Source organism: Heterocephalus glaber, unplaced genomic scaffold (genome assembly GCF_053883595.1).
Source record: "Heterocephalus glaber isolate CG9 unplaced genomic scaffold, H.glaber_assembly_v1.0 deba00000122, whole genome shotgun sequence".
Classification (NCBI taxonomy): Eukaryota; Metazoa; Chordata; class Mammalia; order Rodentia; family Bathyergidae; genus Heterocephalus; species Heterocephalus glaber.
This window is the reverse complement of record NW_028258138.1, coordinates 40,566,780-40,592,524: the sequence shown is the minus strand read 5'-3', so window position 1 is coordinate 40,592,524 and position 25,745 is coordinate 40,566,780. Positions and strand designations below refer to the sequence as shown.

The 25,745-nt window shown below is 34.8% G+C and overlaps 1 protein-coding gene, 1 long non-coding RNA gene and 1 other non-coding gene across 10 annotated transcripts in view; 2 read left to right on the top strand and 1 right to left on the bottom strand.

Moving 5' to 3' along the window:
- Znf654 (zinc finger protein 654) overlaps positions 1 to 25,745 on the bottom strand; it is a 79,834-nt gene that overhangs the window by 9,218 nt on the left and 44,871 nt on the right. For 3 of the 5 annotated variants that reach the window (XM_004857916.4, XM_021238853.2, XM_021238855.2), the window contains 4 exons: positions 12,937 to 13,072; positions 10,166 to 10,368; positions 9,448 to 9,587; positions 2,274 to 2,415 (listed from right to left, as the gene is read on the bottom strand). In XM_004857916.4, the coding sequence (XP_004857973.2) occupies positions 2,274 to 2,415; positions 9,448 to 9,587; positions 10,166 to 10,368; positions 12,937 to 13,072 (621 nt within the window). Of the gene's footprint in view, positions 1 to 2,273; positions 2,416 to 9,447; positions 9,588 to 10,165; positions 10,369 to 12,936; positions 13,073 to 23,044; positions 23,124 to 25,745 lie in introns of all 5 variants that reach the window. The other 2 variants (XM_021238854.2, XM_021238856.2) reach the window with 2 other exon arrangements.
- The window catches only part of LOC106010521 (uncharacterized), a 53,885-nt gene that overhangs the window by 15,996 nt on the left and 12,144 nt on the right, over positions 1 to 25,745 (top strand). The window contains exons 4-6 of one of the 4 annotated variants that reach the window (XR_015452334.1): positions 697 to 13,744; positions 14,101 to 14,256; positions 25,119 to 25,180. This is a non-coding gene — a long non-coding RNA (uncharacterized LOC106010521). Of the gene's footprint in view, positions 1 to 696; positions 14,257 to 25,118; positions 25,181 to 25,745 lie in introns of all 4 variants that reach the window. The other 3 variants (XR_015452335.1, XR_015452333.1, XR_001184278.3) reach the window with 3 other exon arrangements.
- Positions 3,898 to 4,032, top strand: LOC147830404 (small nucleolar RNA SNORA70). The gene has a single exon (XR_015439387.1). It is a non-coding gene; the product is annotated as a small nucleolar RNA SNORA70 (small nucleolar RNA).

Here is a 25,745-nt window from a genome sequence, read left to right as displayed (position 1 = left end):
AATATAGGATGGCTTTATCTCTTTATCTTTCTTATCTTTGTATTTAAGTTCATGTTAATATTGGAGAGGAAAAGTTAAAGAATCTATAAGATCTACTTTCCAAGTATATGTAAAATTTATATGTAGAATTACACTCATTTGCAATAGCCTTATGATTTATATCTGTATGTCTGCCTAAAGCCTAGTGCACTCATAAGTGGCTTTCGGGTGACTGGATCATGGGGGACAATTTGGGGGATGATTGCATCATGGGGGAAAATCTGTCTACATTTTGCTTTGTTCTGAGACATTGAGGGAAACTGATGTTAAGGGCACCAGATTAATCTGACAGAAGAAATTTCAAGGTAGTTTAATGTTGAGGAAGTGAGATGGCTACTGTTGGGGGCTTTTGGCCAGCTCTACCTTGAGGATCTAGACCAAATAGCCCAGCAGAATGATTTAAAAACTTTTGAGTTTGGCCAGAAAGAAAGCTCTGATAAAGTTGTTGCTCTCAAAGATGGAGCAGAGGAGATCTTGGTTGCTGAAAAAATTAGCATTAAAAAGCCAAGTACTTTGGAACAGGACACTAGAAAAGACAGCTCAAAATTGCAAAAGTGAGATTTGCTTTGAGAAGAGAGCACTAGGAACCATGCTCCAGAATGCCCGCAACGTAGTGAATTGGAATTAATTCCCCCTAATTGATTTCCCTATGCTCAGCCATCTAGGCACAAAAGAGTCCTCTGCAACCACCAGCAAGATGTAAAAGGGCCCAACTACTGTTCCACCTGGTAAGAGACCTTGGCTTCATCTACATGGTGCTGATTTTAGGCACAAGCAGAATGTAAGAGTTGTGGGGTCAGGAAGGCTTCCCAGATTTCAGAAGGAGGCCTGGGAGGCCAAGCAGTGTGCCCCTGAGAGGGCAGTGCATGAACCTGTGAGGGTGGTGTCTGTTCAGTGGAGACCTAGGATGTTGGAAAAGCCAGGAACATGGAATATCTGAGGAAAGCAGTGAGGAGTGAGCAGAGCTGGCCCAAGAGAGAGGCCATAGGAGTGGGGACACCCAAGTCCTTTAGAGTTTACATTTCACCACAGATTGCCCTGGATGCTGGACACGGAACTGTGGGATTTAGTTTGCCCTGTCTTGCTTTAGTCCCATTCCTTTGTATCTCATTTCTCCTTTTTGGAGTAGGAATGCTTATGCTGTGCCATTGTAAGTTTTTAACTTTCTTTTCATTTGTATAGGGGCTGACAGCTAAGAGTTTGCTTAAATCTCAGAGGAAACTTTGGACTTAAGACTTTAGCAATGCTGAAACTGCTAGAACTTTGGCAACTCTTAGAAATGGACTAAATGCATTTTGCATACGGCTATCTTTTGGGGTTAGGGGTGTACTGTTATGGTTTATACCTATATATTCCCTTAAAGCCTCATGTCCTCACAGGTGGGGATTTGGGGAGGTGATTCATGGGGGCAAAATAACTCATCGGTGGACTAGCCCACTCTTGAGTATAGCTGAATGTGATTTGGGAGGTGAAGCCTGGTTGGAGGTCAGTCACTGGAGGCCTAAAAGGATCTGTCTCCTTCTCCCTACTTTGGTCTCTCTGCTTTTTGAAGATATGTCTATTTTTTTCTCCTCTGCCATCCTGCCTGCATTGGATCCAGCCAACTATGGACTAAAACATAAACTGTGAGCCAACCTCCCCTCCTTTAAATTGTGTGTGTCAGTTATTTTGTCCCGGCAACGAGAAAGTAAATAAAATAGCCCTCCCAAAAAATTTGGTTGAGGACTATTTTAAAAAATGGGTAATGAATCTTTATAATTACTTCAAATAAACACCTTAAAAACTGTCCCAAGTTTTAAAAACATCTCAGAATTCATTTTTCTTTTTGACACAAACACAAGTTAGCATTATGAGCTATGTTTCTGCTACAATAAATACATATTATATATAAAGTTCAATTGCAAATTAAGATTCTACAAATGGGACTTAGCATGTTAAAAATGACAAGCTTCTTTAATCATAAAAATGGATAATAGCTTCTTATGGAAATAATAGTGCCCATATTAAATTTTAAGTAACAATAAATTGACTTTTTGTCTCTGTCAGTTATTTTATCTATATCTTTTGGACTGTGTTGGGAATTGGGGGAGAGAAGGAGGTAATACATGGAGAATGTGGCCTTAAACTCCTCCTTACCTTCAATTTTATAATCAAATTTTATAAGAGACTGATGTTTCAGTGAACTGTCATTTGAATTTAATTTAAAATTTAAGGGATAAATATATCCTATTTACCTCGTCTTTAATGATTTTCATGAAAGGAAATATGACTCTCACATTAGTTGCTGTTCTTAAAAGCTGGTAGCATTGATCTACAAAAACTTGTTTTGAAGGATTAGATTTAAGCTGTAGTTTACTCCATATGAAAATCAACTCCCTGTAAATGAAAAAAAAGAGAAATATCAAAACTACAATTTATTAAAATAGAGACATTAGCCATCTTTTCCTGATTTTATAATGCCCTGGCTAGGATATTCACAAAGTAGAAGTAAATATGTATTATGTTAATCCCCGACATAATTCTGCACTGATATGAGGCTAATAGAAGTTGGGAAAAAAGACAAAATGTACAATTTTGCAATGATAAGTAATGAATTCCAATCATATGCCAGCACTCTTAAAACATATCTATTATTGGATAACAACACATTTTAATCCTAATGTTCCAATATTGATATCTTTGGGCTTTAATATCATACTTGCAAATATAGAAACCAATGTTGTAGGCTTTCAATTAACATATCAAAAGTAATACAGATTAAAAGTGTAATTATATATTGATTCTGAAATTGTATGTTTTAGATCATTTGCTTTTAGTATGATTGAAAAATATGGTGAATGTTTAAATTTTTTTAAAAGTTTACAGTAAAAGGATCACTGCCATTACTCTCCCTCAAAATATCCCCCCTTGCTATAAGTATACTTATTCCATAGTTCTTGCCACTTTCTAAAGAAGTTCTGGAAGTCCCCTTTCGTGAGTGTCTTTAGTTGAGCTGTTATGGTTGCATCTGTTTCTTGAATTGATTCAAAATGTTTAACTTTCATGGTCATTTTGATTTTAGGGAAGAGTCCTAGGTGGCATGCTGCCAGATTCAGTGAATGAGGTAGACTAGGACATACCAGAATGTTTTTATGAACCTGCCTTTCTTTTGAATGGCACTAGGCAGCAACATTCACTCTTTCTGATCATATCTTGTAAAGTCATGAAAGAGTTATATACTATTTAAAGTATTTCACAGGTATATTCTTTTCTAAGATATGGCCAAGTTTATTAGACAAGGCTAGGAACAGTAGGTTTTGAGACAAAGGCAAATCAAAAGATATAACTGATAGATATATTAAGATCATTTTAACAAATTAAAATTCTTTAGAACTTGTCATAAAAGTTATCCAAGCATCATAATCTAAAGGTACAATGGACCTTTGACTTATGAACTCAATTCATTCCCAAGGGCTGCTTATAACTCAAGTTGGTCAACTGCCTTCAAAGTCTCTCTTCTGTGTAATTTTAGGCCACACTTTCTTCCAGGCAGATCTCAGTGTCCTTAGAGAAACACTGGCCCAGGATTTCTCAATTAAACCCACACAGGAAAGGATTTTGTAATGTTCCCTCCAGAACTCTTTAAGGGTTAAATCTGTATATGAGACCATATGGAAGTACAAGAGGCCAGCATCTGGGTCGTAACTCAAGACTTTTTTGGTAAGTTAAAATTCTGGTTGTAACCCAAGTTGTTTGTATGTCAGGCTGGTTGTAACTCGAGGGTCCACTGTACTAATTGATGAAAATAAATTTTTAAAAGGTGATTTATTGCATTATGTACTTTGAGACCTGCACATACAGGTTTTAATCTGTGGACATCTGTAGCTATTTATGCTGACTGGACTCCTTACCTTAAGGAGCCTGGTCTGCAGTGGCTGCAAACAGCAGCATCCTTGGTAATGTACTAAGTCTGTTGCTTATTTGGGTTCCCCTAAGGGTCCACTGGAGACAGGGCACTTCAGTGGACCTTCATGTCTTCGAACGTGGGTTACTCCCAATCTAGGGCTCCAAACAGGTATGCACAGTGCTTTTAGAAAGCCCTAAGCTACAGATGGCAGGAATGCCATTAGCCAAGTTATCATGTCCATCCGCATCACACTGCAGAATAAGGAGCATGTGATTGATACCCTAGGCAGGCTCTAAGTTCAAGCTGTCTGATCATCAAAGGTCATATCTCAAAGTGGGGCTTTACCAAGTTTAATGCAGATGAATTGGAAGACATGATGGCTGAGTAGGGACTCATACTAGATGTCTATAGTCAAATACATCCCCAGTTGTGATCTCCTGGACAAGTGGCAGGCCCTACTCTTGTGAGGTTATCCACTGTGCTTCCCTTGCTTAATTACTCCCATTAATAAATCCTACTTCCTATTTCCTGTCCAAAAAAACAAATTAAGACATCTTGATCACCGTGATGAAGGTCCAGTCTACTTGAGACAGTACAGAAAACACAAAACAGATGATGATGTGAAGCAACACATAAGAAGTAAAACCAGAATTCCACACTAGCTGTGTAGGTAGGTGTTCCTTAAGTCTCAGCTCCTCACCGCCGCCCCCCTCAACCCCTTTGCACAAATACTCCTTTAGACCATTTACCAGGTTAAACACCTTCTTTCCAAATCCATAGCTCCAACTTCTTTCCCTATTTTCATGCCTGGGTATTTCAATTTAGATTTCTATCACATTAACACACTTAAAATCAGTCATACTACTTCAAAATTGATGATCTTTTTCTAGTGATCAGTTAGTGACATTAAACATTCCACTACCCTGTTAGGCCCTAACTTGTTTCTAGTGTCTTTCAAATATTTTTGCTCTCAGCTCTCTCAGTGTCCTTTAATTTTACACATGTACAGTGGTTGCTAACCTGATCTGTTTCCAGCCTTCCTGATCACTTTATTTAGTGCTTATTCAATATGCTGTTTAGTGTTAATAGCACAGAAACATGGGTTTCTGAGAAAGATCAGTATTTGAATCTTGAATATGGTTCTAGGTTGGTCACCTCACTGTAAGTAAAAGGGTTTCATATATTCTCACATTTGCTTATTCCAGTTGCTCTACTTGAAAAGTACTTTTTCATTTTGTAGATGACCTTATATTTCAAAGCTATATCAAATGTCTTTTCTTCATGAAAGTTTTCATTAATGCCCTAAACTAAAGTGATACCTACTTCAGAATACATCTTATCTCTCTTACTAATTTCATACCTTTCATATGCTTCCCTGTATATATTATATAGGTCCTATTTCCCCAACTAGTAATATACTGTAATCTCCTCAATTTAACATTATATAAAATATGAGATTGGGAATAACAGAGAACTAAATTTCAGTAGTGCTCTACACTAACTGGTATGGTACTACCCAGTTAAGAATGAGCCACTATTTTTGGGAATAACCCTAATATATGAGTGGAACCCCAGTGGCCATGTCTCCTGTGACCTTCACCTCTTTCCAAGATATTACTTTAAGAGTGGGAACCTGACCCTAGTTAGGCTAGAATCCCTGGGGTGTTCTCAACTCAACTCTGAAGCTTGTGTACTGTTGGCATTCCCACTAGTCTGCAGCAGGACAGCCTGAAGAAAAACAACAAAGAAAACAAATGTTTGAAAAACATGAGCAATCTCAGTTTTCCTGGTAACAGGTATCTTTGAAGATCAGCTATCTCCCTGCCCTTGTGGCTCATGTCACACCTCACTATACTTGAAATAAATACTGCCTTTTCCCTATGTTAGTTAGACACTGATGCTATTACTTACAAACTTGATTCATGTAAATCCCAACTTCATTTTGTATTAGTTGTAGATGTGCGACTTTTCTCTCTTTAATGTGGTTGTTTTATATATAAAAATTGAGATTATTCCCATTCAACATCTTTATTTTTTTTATAGTTTTAAAACACTTAATGTTGGCAAACAAATAAAGATTTATTTATTTCATTACATACTTTGGTTTCAGAAGTTATCTAAAGAGATATGATTAGAGACAACTGATACTGATGTAGTGACTGAAATTTCAAAATAAAATAAAAATTCAATGCTTACTTTCTTTTATTCAACATCTTTATTAAAAGAATTAAGAGATAAGCATCTCGGTGTAAATTATGGTATATACTGATGTTTAGTAAATCACTAGTTTGCGTTATTATTTTTATAATCTTCAAAGCACCAAACAATGAGATTTATAATCAGAAATATTCAATAAATATTTATAAATTGATAATCTGGTAAATTTTAATTTTTTGTTATGGTGGTAGTGTTGGTGTTAGAGATCAATACCAGGGCCTTTCACATGGTAGGCAAATGTTCTACAACTGAGCTATATCCTCAGCCTGATTATCTGGTAACTATTGTATTCTTAAATGCTGAAGCCTCTTACGGAAATATATTAGGAGAAATTGTACATGTGGATTAAGATAAAAGATGATGGTAAACATTCTAAAAAAGAAGTGTTTTTACTTAGAAAAGCAATATGGATGTAGAAGGCAAACACATCAACTATATTTAAGAAGACAAAGCATATCTCTGCAACAGATCTTCAAAGAATGATAGTTGGGAATCATAAGAGTGATATTCCATTCAGTACTATACAAATGCATGCTTTATGTATTTGAAATGTATGTTTGTTTATTTTCCAACTTTTTCCAAAAGATAATTTGAGACTCCTTACAGATATTCTTAGGGCACAATTTTTTTTTTCTTTTTAAGCACAAATATCTTATTTCCTTTTGTCTCTGTTAAGCCAGGGAAAGGAAAACAGCTATCCCAAGATCCTAACAGATTTCCCAGGAGAGAGCTACTTGATGGACTTCAAGGCTTGTAGTAGGCAAAGCAGAAATCTGAGAATACGGTTATAAAACTCCATTTTAAATGAATGTACAAAATAAAATCTCAAGTTTTACTTGTACATTGGATTCTGAAAACAAAAAAGCAAACAGGAAAAATTATCCTCAAAACCACTGGTGGTTTTTGTTTAGAAGTCCAAAGGGCAGGTTGTTTTGTTTTGGAGACAGTCTTGCCACATACACATAGTTCAGGCTAGTCTTGAACTCATGACGATATTCTTGCCTCAGCCTTAGTGCTATGATTACAGGTGTGTACCACCTTGCTGGGCTCAAAGGACAGGTTTAGTGAAGCTTACATTTTCTTTTAGACAGAGGGTCCAATAGAAAACATAGCATCCAAAAGAAAAAATGAGAAAAGGAAAAAATGGAAGCAAAGTGTTTGTAAATAGGGAAAAATGGAGGGGATGAAGGAAGGGCAGGGGAATGGGGAAAAAATAAGAACTGAGGTACATCATGTAAAGGTACAAGATCCCAATGATGAATGTAACTGTATTGTATACCTAAAATGTACCAATAAACTTAATGAAAAAAAAATTAAAAAAAAAACAAACATAGTATCCCTTCAATGTCCAATACATTTCCCAGGTAGCTAACAAAGGATTCTATTAACTACTAATAGAATCATCAAATTGTCTAGCTTCTAAGAAAACCCTGTAACAGAGTCTACAGCCACTCTTTTTTGTTTGTTTGTTTTTGTTTTGGTACTGGAGATTGAACTCGGGTCCTTGCAATTGCGCAGCAGGCGGCGAAACCACTGAGCTAAATCCCTGGCCTTACAGCCACTTATATCATGTTTCTTTTTCTAAATATGACTCATTTATAGTAAATAATGTTTAATAGCTGAGGTTAGTCAAGTAGCCCCGATTTGAATACTGACTTCACCATTTCCTAACTGAATGGCTTGAATATAATATCTATGCCATAAAACTGTTGGATTAAATGAGATAATGCATATATAAAGTACAGAATACACAAAGCACTCACTGAGAGTAGCTTTATTATAATTATTATGATTACTATTATTAGTGATAGTGAAAGAGAAATGGGGTTAGTAGCTTGCTGTGTAGATATGACATATCTGGATTGTGGATATGGTTCTGTCCACAAAAAGGAGAAATGAAGAGCAAGCCTGTATGAAATAGACAGCAAAGACCTTGAAGGCTGAAAACAATTCTATTCTTCAAATTACAGTAAAACCACTACATTTAGCAGCAAGAAAATTAACCCTACAATTCAAGAAACATAGAGGAAAGACGAGAGAAATAGGAGGGCAGGCTATCAGACTATTCACAAGGAAAGACCTAAAAGACGGATAAAGATTCCCTTATTAGGCAGCTTGAGGCCCACCAGCTTCTATTCTTAAAGTATTTCGATGGCCAGGAACCAGAAGTTAGGCACTGTTCCATTTTTAAGGTTCTCCACTAAAGAGTAGAAATTGTTTAACTAAGAGGAAAAGAAAATGAAATATATTTTCCTTTTTGTAAATACTTGATTATAGTTACTTATGAATAAAAAGATTAAAGATAATTTAACAAAGCTAAGGGCAGAGAGCATTCTTATGCCCATAGGAAAAGATCTATCAATAGTAATAACTATGATTCATTTCAGAGAAACTGCATATCAAAAATGGTAATACACTGAAAACCATTTTAAAATGTGTGTCTTATCACCACCTCCTTATTCCTTCCCTGTGTGCATATGTTGATATGGTATACTTCTGAAGGAAAATCAGCATAATCTAACTAAAAAGTATACTTCCTTAGAAGAAAAGTGTATTTGTTTCTATACCCAGTTCTACTGTTAATTAGTGATATGACTCTCTCTGAATCTGAAGATTTTATTCTGTAAAACAAGAATACTTAAGTATCATTTGGAACTATATGCCGCCTGCAGGCTATTTTTCTTAAGTATTTAAGAATTTAAAATCCAAACCATTTATTTCAAAAAAAGTTTATATAGCCCATGATCATTTTAGATATTATGTTCAGCAAATAGAATTTAGTTTTCCCTTAAGAATTAATGAAATGGCAATGTGGTAGATAGGGAGAGGGACTGGGAAAAGGAGATCAAGAGGGTGTGTGTGTGTGTGTCCTGGAGAAAAAGAAGCAGAAATTGTTAGACTCTTGTAATAATACTCATGGTTTCATTTACTAAAAATATTCTTACACCACATTTTAAATTAGACAATGGCAAGGTAACTTGCTACTTCATATATCCTACCAGCAACTTTTAGTTTTTTAAATGTTTTAAAAAGCTCATGCTCCAAATTTAAAATTCAGTTTCAAACATGATTGTTTCATTTTAACATGTACTTAAAATTTAAACTCTCAATTAGGGGCATATGATCATTTTCTTATAAAAAAATCTCTAGTTCTTAATAATATACTATTGTTCTTTACACAAGTTTGTAAATGGCTTAACAATTTTACACAATTTTTAAAAATATACATAGTCCAAACTTCTGCTAATCAGTTTTCCTGCTGTTCTCCATCTTTCCATTTCATTTTCTATATTAGGAACACTTACCAAATACAGTACATATCCCCATTCTGGAGCTGTGAAATAAGAAAGGATTCACAGAGTTGCAAAGCTAATACAGTCTTGCCTTCCTTTTCAGTGTTACAGATGATATCAATTCCACTCTTACAATCAGTTTTCAATAAATGCTGTAAGAGGAATGAAAAAATTCACATCATTAAAAATGTCTAAAAAGGTAGTTATAACAAATGCTTAAAGTAAACATTCATAACAAAGTAGACAGTTGACTAGTTTTCTTCTAGAAAGACGTGATGAATTGTACAGACTATTTCTGTGGTTTCACTGTTTCACTATATAGCATCTACATTTTATAGTAATTATTTTCTCATTAATACCATATCCTTACATGGGGTCTAATGTTAGAAAAGGAGTCATTCTTTCATCTTGGAAAAAAATGCACATGAGTATTTAAGTTCTTAGTATCTTAAGAGGCAAAATGATAACACTTCCCAGGTTTTATCTAACCTCTTCTGTCACATCAAAAATATGAATATGTTTAGTGAGCATATTTTATCAATTTTATCACTTGTTAGTATCAGATTGTAATTTAAAGTGAATTTAAAGAATGCTGCCAAAAGAGAACATATCTAGATATATGATCTTTTATACCACTGGTACTACTATAAAAGGAAATCAATAATAACAAGCTATCCCCCCTTCCTGGTAGTGTTAAACAGGTAATAGGCAAAAAAATAGTTCTCAATACCTGCCGGAATAACTGATCTTCTACAGGTGACATAAACAGACATGTGAAAAGTGCTTGATGGAAGTACAAGTCTTTACTGATTTCTGGGTGATTTATACAGGATTTAATAAGAGCCATTGCTTCAGGTATGCGTTCACAAGCAATTAGGTATCTGGCACGTAGTTCAAAGAACAGTGGATTTTCAGAACTTAAATATTTGTTCACTACATTAAAAAGAAAACAAATTCTATTACTCTCAAGAAAAGATTCCAACTTTACTATTTGAAACTACCACTAAAATTATATCCAATTAGATTAATGAGTTACTTAATTAAGTACTTTTCTTAGTAGAACTTTGTAAAAACAATATTCAGTTTTATAGTTGGGAAAATAAAAATAAGAATGACATTAAAACACTGCTCAAGAAAATCAGTTGATTTCTTCTCAGTTTAAAAAGTAAAAAACAAAACTAAATTTAAAAAAGAGGAAATGAAATTTTCTTCTTCAATATGTTAAACTGTTAACAATATGTTAAATATGTGTTTCAACTCATAAGGTCTAAGGTTATTTTTTAGTCTAAGATTACATACTTTATCTTCTTATGACTCAATATTTTCATTACTGTAAAAGGTTGAATCTTAAGTGATCACATTAAAACCACATTCAGATTATTTTGGAGAAATGTAAAGAAAATCAATGAAAAAGTTGAATTATAATATATTTTATTACTTTTTAAAATAAAATTAAACCAAAAATTATGTCAAATAAGATTAATACATTCATGTATCACTAAGACTAATTTAACTTACACTTACTTTTGCACAGTTTTGAAACATATAAATACCCTTAACTATATAAATTTATTTAGACCTAACAACAACCTTATGACTGGTATTAAAATATTTGTCTCACAGATCACAAAACTGAATCTCAGAGAGGTCAAATAACTTGCCCACGGACAAAGAACTTATAAGTGGCAGAGCCAGAACTGGAATCCCTATTTTATTATTTTTAAGTCCAAACGTGTTCTACTTATCTATGTTTAATTGGTAGCTACTAAAATGCTTATGAGTACTGTTTTATTTTGTCTTAAACATCTGCCTTGCAATTCTGTTCACAGTATATAATAATCAAACACTGATTTATAGTTAATGCAATGATAAACTTCAAGCTGGTCTCTACCCTAACGATCACTAACTATAGAGAAGAGTCATCCATATTAATGAGGGTTTAGAGCAGCTTTTCCCAAAGTGAGGTATGCTGGGTAGTTGTGAGAGGAATATTCGTTATTTTAATGATTCTCAGCCTAAAGGGCCAGACCAACCAACAACAGGTCTATTCTAGCTCCTACTCAGAGAAGCCTTAAAACTTCTTTTTAAAAGTTCAAACATTCTTCTTCAACTCCTTTTGAAGCTCTGGCTTTACCTCCTAATTGTCCTGGCCACATTTCCCCATCTCTTCAGTTTCCTCCAGTCTATGATTCTTGCCTTTGTTACATTTCATTTTTTCCTACTTTTCCTCAATAATCCAGCTGTTCTCCCTCAGCTCCCACTGTCTCCCTCTTTTTTAAAACATCCCTTCCCTTTCCAAGAGCTACACATCAAGCATCAGTCTCCTTTGCACTCTCGAGTTCTCCATACCTGTCACATATACCTTAGTCTTTTTCAGTTTTATCTGACCTGCATGCTACCCCACCACTTTACACTGGTACTCCTAATCTTCTGTCTTCATCTTCTCACTATCATAGCTCCAAACTTGTTGGGAGGTTTGCTCTTAAGCCTGAGAATCATAGCTTCTCCACTCAGCTCCTCTTACAACCCACCCTATTAACCTAAAACAAATGGAAATGTTCTAACCTGCACAATCTAGGATGTAAAAAACTTTTCTTACCAGTCTGACTGACTTGTAGGGTTGAAAGGTCTTATATTTTCTCTGTAGATTTCTTTCAACTGTACCTCAGTAGGCTCTCCATACTTTCAAATGTTTTCCACATTTTTATTCTTATTCACTACTTCTAAGTTTTTGTTACTCAAAATGTTCTGGAGTTCAGAATGTTTTAATAATATGGGAAACATGATTTTAAAGGGATTATTAGAAGCAGCTAACAAAGTTTCCTGCCTCAAAAAACAAATTTTGTTCCACAAGGATCTACAATTGACAGGAGGTGATGTCAAAGGATGTAGGTAATATGGAATGAGACAGAACTTAACTTCTATTGGATAAAGTTTGGAACATACTATAATATTTGGGATCCAAATTTATTCAGTCACTCACTCAGGTGTGCATCATATGGTCAGTCATTCAGTCAATGAATACTTATATTAAACATCTGCTTTCCACTATGCACGGAAATAACTGTAGAACAGACAACAGCAGTAAAAACTCAGTTCTACCTCTCACAGGAGTTTCTATGGAAGGGAGATAACATAATGCTTTCATGAACAGGACAGGTTTTTTGTTTCATTTTGTTTTGGGTTTTTTTTTTTCTTTGTCTAATAAAGATGTTCCTACTTAAACAAATTTTTAAAATATAACTGAAGTGATTAAAAACTCCCTGTAAATAAGTGACATCAAGTACAGATGTTAACACACTCAATTCCCATACTAGAAACAAATGTACCTAATTTGATGTAAAAAAATCACTTTTGGCCCAGTTAGAATAACAAACATTCTTCATTTGAAAGTACATTTCATTATTCAGTATTATAAAATTAAAAAGTAACTATTACTGCTCTAGAAATTGTTTTTACTTCTCACAAATGTTGGTTTTGATTTTAAATCTCCTGAAGTACCTATCTCCTGAGATGCTGGCTGGGCTTTAAGAACAGCTTGCAACACTGGATCTTCCCATGGGCCACCATCTCTAATGATTCGAGTCACCAGTTCCAGATTCACATTTCCATATCTGCGGAGGTGATTCTGGCATTCCTAGGAGAGAAAAATCATTTTGGCTTTGTGAATTTAAAGGGGTTAAAAGCTAAACTTGATCATCGTCGTCAATAAAATGACTGATGGCCAAATAAGATAGCTATATAAAAGAGAAAGGGATGCTATTGTAATCTAACCAGGGTGACAAAACCCCATTTAATACATAAATAGGCTTTAATGCCAAAGGTTACACAGTGTATATATAATTGGATTTAGAAAATCCCATTTAAAAAGGGATGAAGTGTAACCTAAAAGAAAAACTTAAATAATGCATACTTTCTAGGAAAAGAACCAGGTTGCAAAAAACTGAAAATTAAATGTTCAGTTAAATTTACATGAGGACTAATAAAGTTCCTGTTCACAATGGTAGGCAAGAGCCTAACTATAAGAAAGGGAGTAAGGTGGGCCTTCCTCATTATGCACACTCTGGCTGGTAGGTAGACACAAGTCCCCTGCCCTGGCCTAAATTTATGCCAAATACATAATCTAAGTTGTGGTAGAAGACTGGAATGTGGAAAATTCTACTCATGATTTAGGGATAAAGAAATGACATGTTGAAGAAATAAATCTAACCCATAATATGAATGGTTTGTATTAGGTTTAAAGATAAAGACAGACTGATGAACCAAGTAACAACTAACAATTTGTCTGCATTTTGGGGTTTTTACAAAGGTATGTAAAGTGTTTTTAAAGAATCTGTTGTTTTCATTACCATAAAATTTTAACAAGTTTAAAATTTCAGAGAACTTGGTTTGCTAAGTTTGAGTATAATAAATTTGACTTCTTAGATTTAGGTTTACAAGATTTATTTAGTTGTTTGATGCTACAGTTTAGATCTAAAATGTCCCCCCAAAAGTCTTGTGTTCAGAGGTGGGGCTTTTAGAAGGTGACTGGATAGCGGAGGTGCTATATGCATGAGTGGATTAGTCCAATGATGAGTTTACAGTTGACTGCTGTTGTGAGGTGGGGGCCTGTTTTGAAGAGACAGGTCACTGGGCATAACCTAGAAGGGTGTATTCTTGTTCCAGCTCTTCTTGTCGCTGAAGCTGCCATGAGGTGAACATCATTCCTCTGCCTTGCCTTTCCACCACATTGTTCTAGCATGGAGCCAACCAACCATGGACTCAATTCTTGAAAACCATAAGCCAAAATAAACCTCTCCTCCTTTAAGTTGCACATATCAGGTATTTTGATTATGCCTTTTGATTCATTATATATTTTGTTAAGTGTTCCTTTAATGTTTCAGGAAATTCAACAGGACAGTATAAAAAGATTAACTGAAGGTCTAATAAAAGCATTATTTTTAAAAATACTAAGTTGAGCTTGAAACTTAAAGAAAAGCTAGATATTGAAGCTGACGAAGTTAAAATTTAAAAATAACTTTATTAATTAAAACAAAAAAGTCAGAATTTGTGTGTTCACAAAATACCTTAGACATTAAAAGCTTTGTAGCAGTCATAAAGCAAACCCTCAGGATAAAAAAATACATCTTCAAAATTTTTACTTATCAAATAAATCATCACAGTATATATTCAGCGGCTATAAATTCTTCACTTGAGTTAAACTGTCATATTCTTCCATAATTTGAACATTCCATTTTAGACTATAAAGTGATTTCTATATGCCACTTGACTTCCTGGTTAAAATACACAAAAAAGGACATTTTATTTATAAGAGAACAAGACAGAAGTCAAATTTTAAGAAAAAGAATCACCAGTCAAATGAAAGAATCATTAAGTTCAAATATGAAAATAAGTTATCTCCTGATAAGTTATTTAAGGGTGTCCCAGGATCAAAGCAAGCATGCAAACAAACAAAATACCTATAAATAATGGGCAAGTTACTTAACCTCTCTGTGCTCCCCATCAGGTCAATTTCTCTGCAAAATTGTTAATAAAAAGCACCTATTCATATGATTGTTGTGAGGATTAGATAATATACAGTATTGAGAACTGCTTGGGACAGTGCCTGACACATAGTAAGCACTTCATAAACATTAGTTTTTATTTTTAGTATTTTTTTAAACACTCTGAGTATTTTTCTTTCAGATACCCAGTCACCTTAGTATAATAAAAAGATTTCTGCATTTCCATATGTTTCCATGTTATTGCATTCATAAAAACATAAGGTAGGGGACCGGGGATTTAGCTCAGTAGTGCTGTGGCCTGCCTTGCAAGCACAAGGTCCTGAGTTTGATCCCTGATACCAAAACAAAAAATAAATAACTAAGGTAGGTATAAAGTTTCTGATCAGCCAGGATTTTTTTGTTTTTTAGCATACATGTAACGTAGTAATGATCTATAGTAGCACCTTCATGGTTCAAATCAATCATCAATTTATATTTATTTATTTATTTATTTATTTGGTACTGGGGATCGAACTCAGGAACTTGCACTTGCGAGGCAGGCGTGGTGCAACTGAGCTAAATCAGTCAATCAATTATTTATTTATTTATTATATGTGGTACTAGGGATCAAACTCAGGACCTTGCGCTTTCAAGGCAGGCATGGTGCCACTGAGCTAAATCCCCGGCCCTCAAACATCAGTTTAAAACCTGACATGGTAAACAAACTCCCCAATTATTCTACACATATACAAGTATATTACTGCCCCTAAAATTCAAATACTATAAGGTGATTGGGTCCAATCAAAGCACAGGAAATAAGGTAAGCTGGACACAAGCGGAGTCACTGGTAAGCTTACTTCTACTGCCAAATCCTTGGAGATTCCATTTTTCTGGCTAATGGTAGTTGAGGTACCAATCATGTAAACCATTAATGCAGAGGGACTTAGAACTGTACTGAAGGCTAAGTCAAGATGTACTGCCAGTTTACTAAATTTGGCTGAAAACAATAAACAAATTTTGTTAAACTGACTGTACTTCAATTTAGACCACTAATCACAATTTCAACAGGAAAGCCCTTAAGATCTGTATTTAACCACTTACCAGTCCAATTATTTAAATACAGGATGACCAAAAATTGCATATTTTTTCATTAATTTTATAAGATAATATAACAGGAAATATAAAAATGTCAATTTTATCAAATTTATTCAATACAAGAATCTACTGGTTGGGGCCAGTGATGCAGCTCAGTGGTGCCGCACCTGCCTGGCAAGTGCAAGGTCCTGAGTTTGATCCCCTATACCAGGTAAAAAAAATATAAGAATCGACTGAATGAAATGACACCTGCCTGAGCAACACTTGGATAGTCAGTATGTAAACAAGCACGCTGCCTAAGTGACTGCTCAGGGTAAAGTATTAAGTGGTTAACAATTCCCACCCAAAGGCAACTTTTGGATAGTTCTGTTGTTATTTTTAAGAGATAGGATCATGTTATATTGCCCAGGCTGCCCCTGAACTGCTGGCCCAAGTAGTCCTCTTGCCTCACCCTCCCTCTCCAGTAGCTGGGACTACAGGCATGTGCCACTGTGTCTGGCAGATTACTTTTCTGACTATATTGCCTACAGTTTTGACTGTGAACTCCATAGATATTATTATAAATTATATTTTTACTCCTGTCTTTGCTATTAAAATTAGTAAATTAATTTATGTTCATTTTTCTAAGGTAAAAATTGTAATTTAGTTTTTTCTTTGTGTTTATGTATTTCTTGGGTCAACAAATATTCTGGAGACTACTCCTATAGCAAATACCTCTAGTTAGGGAAGAGAAATAAAATAAAGACTTTATTGTGGTCTATTGTGCAAAGATCCAGAGGGACAAGAACAAATAAATTTGAAAATTTTTTTTACTCCTTTCTTAAGTAATATGACTTTCTTGCATGATATTCAATTTAATATTGCAAGTGAGTAATGAAGCACTTAAATTCACGATAGAATTTACAAATTATTCACTCCTAGAGAATAATATATGCACACTATATATTTTTTAATGTTTATTTAAATAAATTTGACGTGTGTATTGACTTAAGCCATCTATCTACCACATTATTGTTACCCACTGCACCGTGCTAAATATAATCCCTTTAAAAACTTCCATTCAACCTTGTGTCTGCCAATCATACAAAAAAAGCATAACTCTTTACCTTACTCTTCTTTGAGAATCTACTGTGGAGTGGACTTAATATTTTGCCCCTAGAGGGAAGATTTCTCTTTCTTGAAATGGATGCTATTTTTTAAAGGAGGCAACATATATTTGTAAAGCTGTTTGGACACTTCAACATGTTGGTTTGAACCTTTACCAGCTTATCATAGGATGAAACTCCCTTTAATGCCTTAATCTCATGCTTAATAACCTTCATCAACTCATTCACCTATTATTACAAACTACAAATCCTTTTCTCTAGTCTCGCCTGTCACATTCCCCAAATTCACCTTGTATTTTCTTGCCTATGCCTTTTTTTATGCCATTTTCTTTCTCCTACAATTTCCATAAACTTGTCTAAATCTCATCTTTACACCTTTCCATTTTCCCTGAGAAGCCTCCACTAGTTACTTCCATCCATAATAAACTTAATTGCTCTCTTGCAGTATTAAAAATCTGGAGAATTGATTCTTCTGATACATTTCATAGAAGCGGAAGGCCTTGTGTTACTATCTTAAATTTTGAAATCTTACTTTCTTGGGTAATTAAAAGCTTTTCCAAATGGATCCAGGAAAAGAAAGGTATGCTTATAAAGATATATTTTGATTAAGATAGTTTTATGAAAATCTATGTAGTAAGTAAAAGCACTGTGGAACATCTGTCTGATTTTGAATGAAATAAGATTCTAGAGTACAATTATAAAATACCACATATCAAATTCATTTATAAGTATACTCCAGGAAATCAAAGCAAAAATGTAAAAGGTGCTCAGTGTGGTTAATTTTATAAAAGCAAAGCTTTTATAATACAGTAAAATGTTTTTTAAAAAATAGTAAGTCAGGCATGGTGGAGCATGCCTGTAATCCCAGTATTCTAGGAGGCTGAGGCAGGAGGATTGTGAGTTCGAGCCCAGCCTGGGCAACTCAGAGACTTAGTGAGACGTTGTCTCAAAATAAAATATACAAAAAGGGCTGGGGATGTGGTACAAAGGTCCTGGGTTCCATTCCAAGTACTACACACATTCTTTTTTTAAATAAAGGGAACAGTTATAATAATAAAAAAATTAACCACTTTTCACAAGAAAGGTTTTAAGAAGAAAATAATTTAAAATAAATATCTGGAAGTACATTACTACATGGTTATTGTCATTAAAAAACATTATGTCACCTACGTAACTAACTTAACAGAATTTTCTGTTGAACAAACTTTCACCTAGAGTATTTTAATGCATTTTTAATATTTGTTTAAAATACTTGTATTAGGTTGGAGGTATAGCTCAGTGGTAGAATGCTTGCCTAGCATGTACCAGGCCCTGGGTTCAATCCCCAGCACCACAGGAGAAAAAGAAAAAAAAGAAGAATGATTAGTATTCAAGAAAAACTGACTGACATCAGGAATAACAGAAATTTACTAATATTTCAACAAAACTGCATAACTGGTGAAAGATTTTAAACCAAGTATCATGATTTAGAAAGGAACATTTTTCTACTACCAAAAGCACACTCCTCACTTATGCCAGAGGTTAAAACTAAGCATCAAAGGAAACTGCTAGACTTTGGCCAGGCATGGTGATGCACACTCGTAATCCCAGCTGGGCTACACAGCTGAGATTTAAAAAAAAAAAAAAAATTTTTTTAATTAAAAAAACTACACACACACACACACACACACACACTGAATTAGTGTGTTAAAATTTTTCAAAAGTACTATAAAGCATTTTCCATCATAGTGCTGTCATTCAGAGTTTTACATTTAAAATATTTTTACTTTTATCATTTTTAATATTTCACAATGTATATATTAGAATATGCATATAAATAGTAAACGTGGGAATATGTGCTCAGACTTTCAAAAATACGGTACAGTACAGTTACTGAAGCCTGGAGACTGCTTGTCTTAGGTATTATTTGTTAACACACTCGAGTTTGGGTCCAAATATAAAACTTATGTTTGCCTTCTTGATCCTAACATCCTATTGGTTTTCTTTATCATTGCCTGATCTGCTACTGCTTAACATTTCTAAAGTTACCACTCTAGTCTAGGCTTTTATGTACTGTAACTCAGATCATGTTCTCAACTAGTTGCAAAGTGTTACTCCTACCCACTAATTTTGAAGGCATTTAGGTTAGGTGACTGCTCTTGACAACTTTGGACTTGTATGATGCTCGGAAAATAAAATCTTTGTTTATGGTTGGATACAGATGTGAGTAAGTATCAATGAACAATGCCCCTCTCGAGATGACTGCCATTGCATGTGTCAGGGTATACTGACCTTTCCTGAAATAGATACAACCTACTGATGCTGACATTCCTATCCTCTGGAGGCTTGTTCTTGGCCCCTTGTGCTTACCTGTTATTTATTTTAAATTTTATGCTTTAAATAATTCTGCCTCTTGAACTTCTTCATATTATACAAGTTTAACACTTAAAATAAGATGTTTCTCAAGGAGAATATTATTTTTTTAAATGTACAAAATACAAATACACCAAGTTCCTGACTTACGAACATTTGAGTTGAGTACTTTCAAAGATGAAAAAGGAACTTGGCATTAGGTACATTTGTAGAGGTGAACATATCATGGAAGTAGCTCATGTGTCTGCCGAACACTGTCACAGTTGCACTGCTGTGTGCTTACTGTACAGTGCCATAGTGTACAGCAGTACAGTTCTTAGTCAGAGCCCAGGATGTCCGAAAAGAGGAAAAGCAGTGGTGATGCAGAGGGGACTGCTAGGGAGCTCAAAGCAACAAACATTGTATATTTGTGTCAAAGGTATGTAAGACTCACTTTATCAGACTTACAAGCGAATCTGACTTAGCAATGTTCTCCCAGAACGGAACCCATTTGTAAGTCGGGGCTTACTGTATTTCTAAGTTAGTGACACAGAAGTATTAAGCAGAATTAACTATTTCAAAGAGATAAAACACCAGTGGAAAAATATCAAACTTTTATACATTCCAACAAAGATTTTTTTTTCTTTTTTCTTTTTTTTTTGAAACAGGCTTTTGTCATGTAGTTCAGACCAGCCTTGAATTCACTATATAGCCCGGGCTGGCTCACAGCGATTGTCTTGCCTCAGCCTTTCAAGTTCTGGGATTATAAGTATGTGCCACCACACCCAGTGAGGTAACAGATTTCTAAAAGGATTTTTTTTTTTTTTTAAAGAAAGGAATGGCTAGAAATATCAGAAGTAACTGTGGACTTATTTATTTATCCTTTGTTTCGGCAAACATTTCATTTAAATCAATACTGAGGCATTTAGAGAGAAGGAGATAAAAGCCAGCCTTTGCTCAGCAGCACTACCAGTGTAATGAGAGACAGAATAAAACGGACTTACAGTACTTTGGTAACAGTGGATATACTCAAGAGGAAAAGTTATATGTGATGAAAATGGACATGAGCAGAGCTAAGAAAGAACTTCTATCTGAGCACAAAATATAATATAAATTTAAAACTGTTCCTTACAAAATGCCTTGCTACAAAGCTGATATGGTTGCATTTTTTTAACCAGAACTGAAAAGATTGTTTTGAATACTAAGATTAGGACCATACCAAATTAATTTTTGGGAAGTATTTTCTAAGTATTGTAGAAAGGGGGCATTGTCTAGATTTTGAGCTTTCAGTGGCAAGTCTACAGTTTTGGGAGATATCAATACTTGCCCCATGAACCAATGGTAGGTTTAAACTTTTTAAAAAATTATTTTAAATTAAAATTTAAAATTATTTTAATACTGGTTTATTTGATATTTTTTCCTCTTCAAACACTATTGCAGTAAGACAGCTTTGGGCCTTTTCATGCTTGGGAATGGTATCCTTTATCACCTCTTAATCATCCAAAGGACAGGAACATAAAAATACAGGGAGGACCTAGGAAAGAAACCTTAACTAAGGCCTACTTGAAGTCAGAACAAAAAAAAGATGCCTTAAACACTGACTCTAAAAGACGGAGATAAGTGTTTTCATTAAGGTAAGGGCAGACTCATCAAAATATCTGCAGCTTAAGCAGTAAAACTTTTAGGTCACTGAGTCTTTTTTATTTTTCTCTTGATTTATAAAAATAATACCTGTTCTTGGTTTAAAAAAGTAACTAGGAAAATACAAATATGGAACCATGAATCAAAGCATCTAGTGGCCTTTAGTACCTGAGTGTTCCAGTTACCTTCAAAACAGCATGTCTCTAATGGAACCTACATCTTTCTATATCCTTCTCTTCCTCCATCACTGCCCACTTAGCAAATAAAATCAGTTTATGCAGTTACTTCAGCTTAGATTCCCCAACATATATTTGATCCTTCCCTATATTCCTTACCCTCATTGAATCAATATGAGAACCTGAGACTTTAGTTCAAGATCATTATGTGTGTTTTTACAACTTGTATTTCCTTTTTCTAGAATCATTTGACATTAGCAAAATCTTCAGAGTAGCCATAGTAACAATAGTTTATTAATTTTGGCTTGCTTCCTCAGGTAAATCTTATTTTTTCTATTATGTTATAATACTATTTGTATGGCATACTTTTGTTTTTCTTATAAAAGATCTGTTATAGGCCTGGGGATTTAGCTCAGTGGTTCCGGCACCGGCCTCATAAGCACAAGGACCTGAGTTCGATCCCCGGCACCAATAAATAAATAAATATAAATAAATAAAAATAAATAAAAGACCTATTATAGATTTATTTTCCACATATTTATTCCTGCTGACCTCACCCATACACTATAGAGCTTCAAAGCTGTATTATTAAATCTTTTTTCCCTTGAAAAACTCCAAAGACATTATTTATTTTGTCTAGTATTTGTTACTATGGCAGAGTTCACTGGCAGAGTTCATTTGTTACTATAGCAGAGTTCATTTTTTTCCCTGTATAAGAATTGTTTGTTCTACATGGATCTCACATTTACAGGAACTTTCCTATGTTATGAAAATTATAAACTCTAATTAAGATATGCCTGAATGTAACTATGAGTTGAAAAATAATTTTTAGGGATTGTTTCCTTCACTAATTTGGTTTTTGCTGCAGTTAAACTACTGTTATTTACCTTCACAACACTTTTAATTTAATGGTTTCATTTCCATACAAAACTTCACTTCCATAGATTCTTCAGGGTTAATCCTTCTTTACAATTTCATTTAATTGCATGCAAGGCCGATACCTTGCATTCAACCTAAGCAAGAATATGATAAATCCTTAAAATTTTGGTTGTCTTATATTTCCATATAATTTATGATAACATACTTTTTCGTTTTGGTCAGCTTTACCTAAAACACCTAGAACAAAGCTGTTTATTAGTGGATAGATACGTCCATTTCAAATCCTTCAAGCCTAAATACAGAGAAGATGATAGTTTATATGTACTATAGTTTAGTCTACTAGATCAATAGGTTATAATGGAGTAAAAAAGAAGTTTCAGTGGGAGATAACCACACTTATCTGTAAAGACTTTCTTACCTCTGAGTAGTGGAGCAGACTGAATTGTTTGTTGGAAAGAAGGCTCTTATGCAGAGCCATACTTGTATGCCTGGTGTACGTCTGAGTTTGGCTATCCCCCAAATCCCCACATCTTCCATTTCTTTTAGCCCCTGGCTAAATGGAGGGGAACCAGAAGTATGCGAGAAAGAGCACCATTAGATACTATAGAAAGCTCTCTATTTCTCTCAGGTATTCCCTCCTTCATCACATTCAATCAAGTATTATTTGGCCTCTCCCTCTATCGGATTTCATGTTTGAATGTTTTGGCATAAGACCTTTATCCTAGATTCCAGCATTTGCAATGAAATTTTCTGTAATTTTACATTATTTTTATCATTTCCCTGGAGATCTAAAAGATTTTTTGATGACTATGTTGAGAAGTACATCATATGAAAAGTGTGTCATCTTATTATGTTGAGGTAAAGAAAAATAATTGGAAGTCAGAGCTAAGAAGCAAACCTTTAGAAGCCAGGAAGCAGAACATCCAGCTGTAAGAATGAAGGTTCATCTTGGAACAAGGCAGAGAAAAAATTTTAATCTGTGGATAAGAGTTAAAAATGTATATTTGTACAACTCAGATTTCAGGAGATCAAAAATTTATGAAAGATTAGAATAAATTTAAGAGCTAGGCTTTGGTCTTTCTATAAAAACAGATATTCAGGTAGTATGACTTGAAAACCTACACCCTTCACCAGACAGGCTTTACAGCCTACCTTCAAAACAATGACATAATCATTTTGCCAGAAATGATGCCAAGCATTTCACTAATTTAGTCCATATATGTACTCCAAGAAGCAAGTATACTTATCATCCCCAATTTACAGATGAGAAACTTGGCAAAAGTATGTAACTTGCCCAAGATAATAGAGAGCAAGTGACAGACAGGAAATATGGGTAAATAACAGAACAAAGTTCACTCATATGTTACTCCCTTGCTATTCCAAGTGAGGTACAGGAATTAACACCATCAGTACCACCCAGGAACTTGTCAAAAGCGCAGACTATCAGGCCCCAACCCACCTTACTGAATCATAATCTGAATTTTAACAAGATCCCCAGGTGATATCTTTATATTAAAAGTATAAGCAGCACTGTGGTCCTGTTTATGATACGAGAGAGAACATCATCTTATGCTGGTATGACTGTTTAAAAAAGATGGATATTATTGTTATTGCATTTTTCATTTAGTACAAAGACTGCGGAATTCATAAGCTTAGCGATATAAAATTTAAAGGAGGTAAGGATGATGGACTACCTGTTGACCTTTGCTAGATCCCGAGTCAGAGGCCAGGGAAGAATCAGCAGTAACTCAGTTCAGAAAATGAAAGATGCTTCCCCAGGTGAAGCCAACAATGGAAACAAGAGGTAAAACCTCTCCTAGGAGGTAGCAGATAGAATGCTCAAGAAAATTCAGAGTTGGAAGAAGCCACAACAAGAAACATTACAAAAGTATCAGAGAGATTGAAAGTAAGTGGGAAGTTAGGCTTTAGAATTTAGTCAGGATTAGAAATATTGAAAGGATTAGAGTAGAATACAAAATCATAAATTTCCCTCATGGGACTGTTCTGATAACAGAATGGATACTCTGCTCACAAGAGAAATAAAAGGATACATCCCTTTGCAAATGTTATGTTTTCATACCCTTAAAATAGAAATTAAGTACTGTCAAAATGACTGCAAATACTTAGGTAGTTCCCATTATCAGTACTCAGCTGATGTCTCCATAAAGTACTGCCTGACCAACCCATTTAAAATTGAAATCCTTCCCCAGTACCACTATTGCAGCACTTTCTCTTTGTTTTGTTTTGGGTTTCTGAAACAGAGTCTTGCTATGTAGTTCATGCTGACCTTGAACTCATTATGTAGCGCAGGTTGGCCTCTAACTGGAGGCAATCCTCCTGCCTTAGCCTCCAGAGTGCTGAGAGCACTGGGATCACAGGGGTGCGCCATCACACCTGGCTATCCCAGCACTTTCTATCCCCATGTCTTGCCTTAATTTTATCTAGGGCATTGGTTCTTTTCTAAAATACTCTATTTTTGTTAAATGTTTGATTTACAGTATTCCACAACAGAACTTTCTATTTTGTTTACTACTGTTTTTCCCAGAGCTTAGTGGCTAGCACATTAAAAGGATTCAGTAAATATCTGCAGAGCAAAAGTTCAAGAATGGATAGTCAGGGGCCAGGGATTTAGCTCAGAGGTTTCATCGCCTGCTGCGTAAGCGCAAGGACCCAAGTTCGATCCCCAGTACAAAAAAAAAAAAAAGAATGGATAGTCAAGAACACAGACTTCAAAAGAAAATTGAAATGCAAAATTAAGAAGTGTTAAATGCCTCAATGTACTATCTAATCAGATCATGAGTTCATGAGAATTCATCCTTTTGTTGAATATAATGGATAAAGTAGAATGTTCAAATAACTTCTTTAATATAATAATACCATAAGCCTTTAACACTATAGTAATACATTTAAGATATGTTAGAGACTTTGACCCTAGAAGAGCTCAAAATGTGTTTTTCTTTATTCCACTACAGGGAAGAGCTGACAATGCGAAGGCCACATGAGTGAGCTAGGATGGATAGGTGTGGCTTGCCAAGTAAGTGGTGAAAAGATCAGATTTTTTTTTTTTTAACTGTTACTAGGAATTGAATCCAGGGCTTCTTCCATATAGGGCCAGCATTTGGGGCCTGAGCTACATCCTCAGCACTGTTTTAAATTTTATTTTGAGATAGGATCTTGCTGTGTTGCCCATGCTTGGATCAAACTGGTGATTCTCTTGCCTTAGCCTCTCAAGTTCTGGGATTACGGTTGTATGCCACCATGCATGATTCAAATGTTCTTACAATCTACAGGAGAGGTCCTGCAATCTTCTGGCACTCCTATTTGGATTTATTCTCTACTCATCTAAATCAGATTTTTTTAAAATCTGCCTTCTATCTTGTGCAGGCTAGCGTAAGATGAAAAGATCAGGAAAAGGAAAATGTGACATGGCACAACTACCTGCATCTAGTGTAGCAAGAAAAATGCATTTTCACAGGGTCAAGCTACATTAGAGGGAGAAAAAAGTTAGCATATACCCAAAATGTGCTTAGGAGTCAATAAAGATGTTAGTGGCTCTGGTCTAACGAATGTGGAACTGGAATCTTATCTATAAACTACTT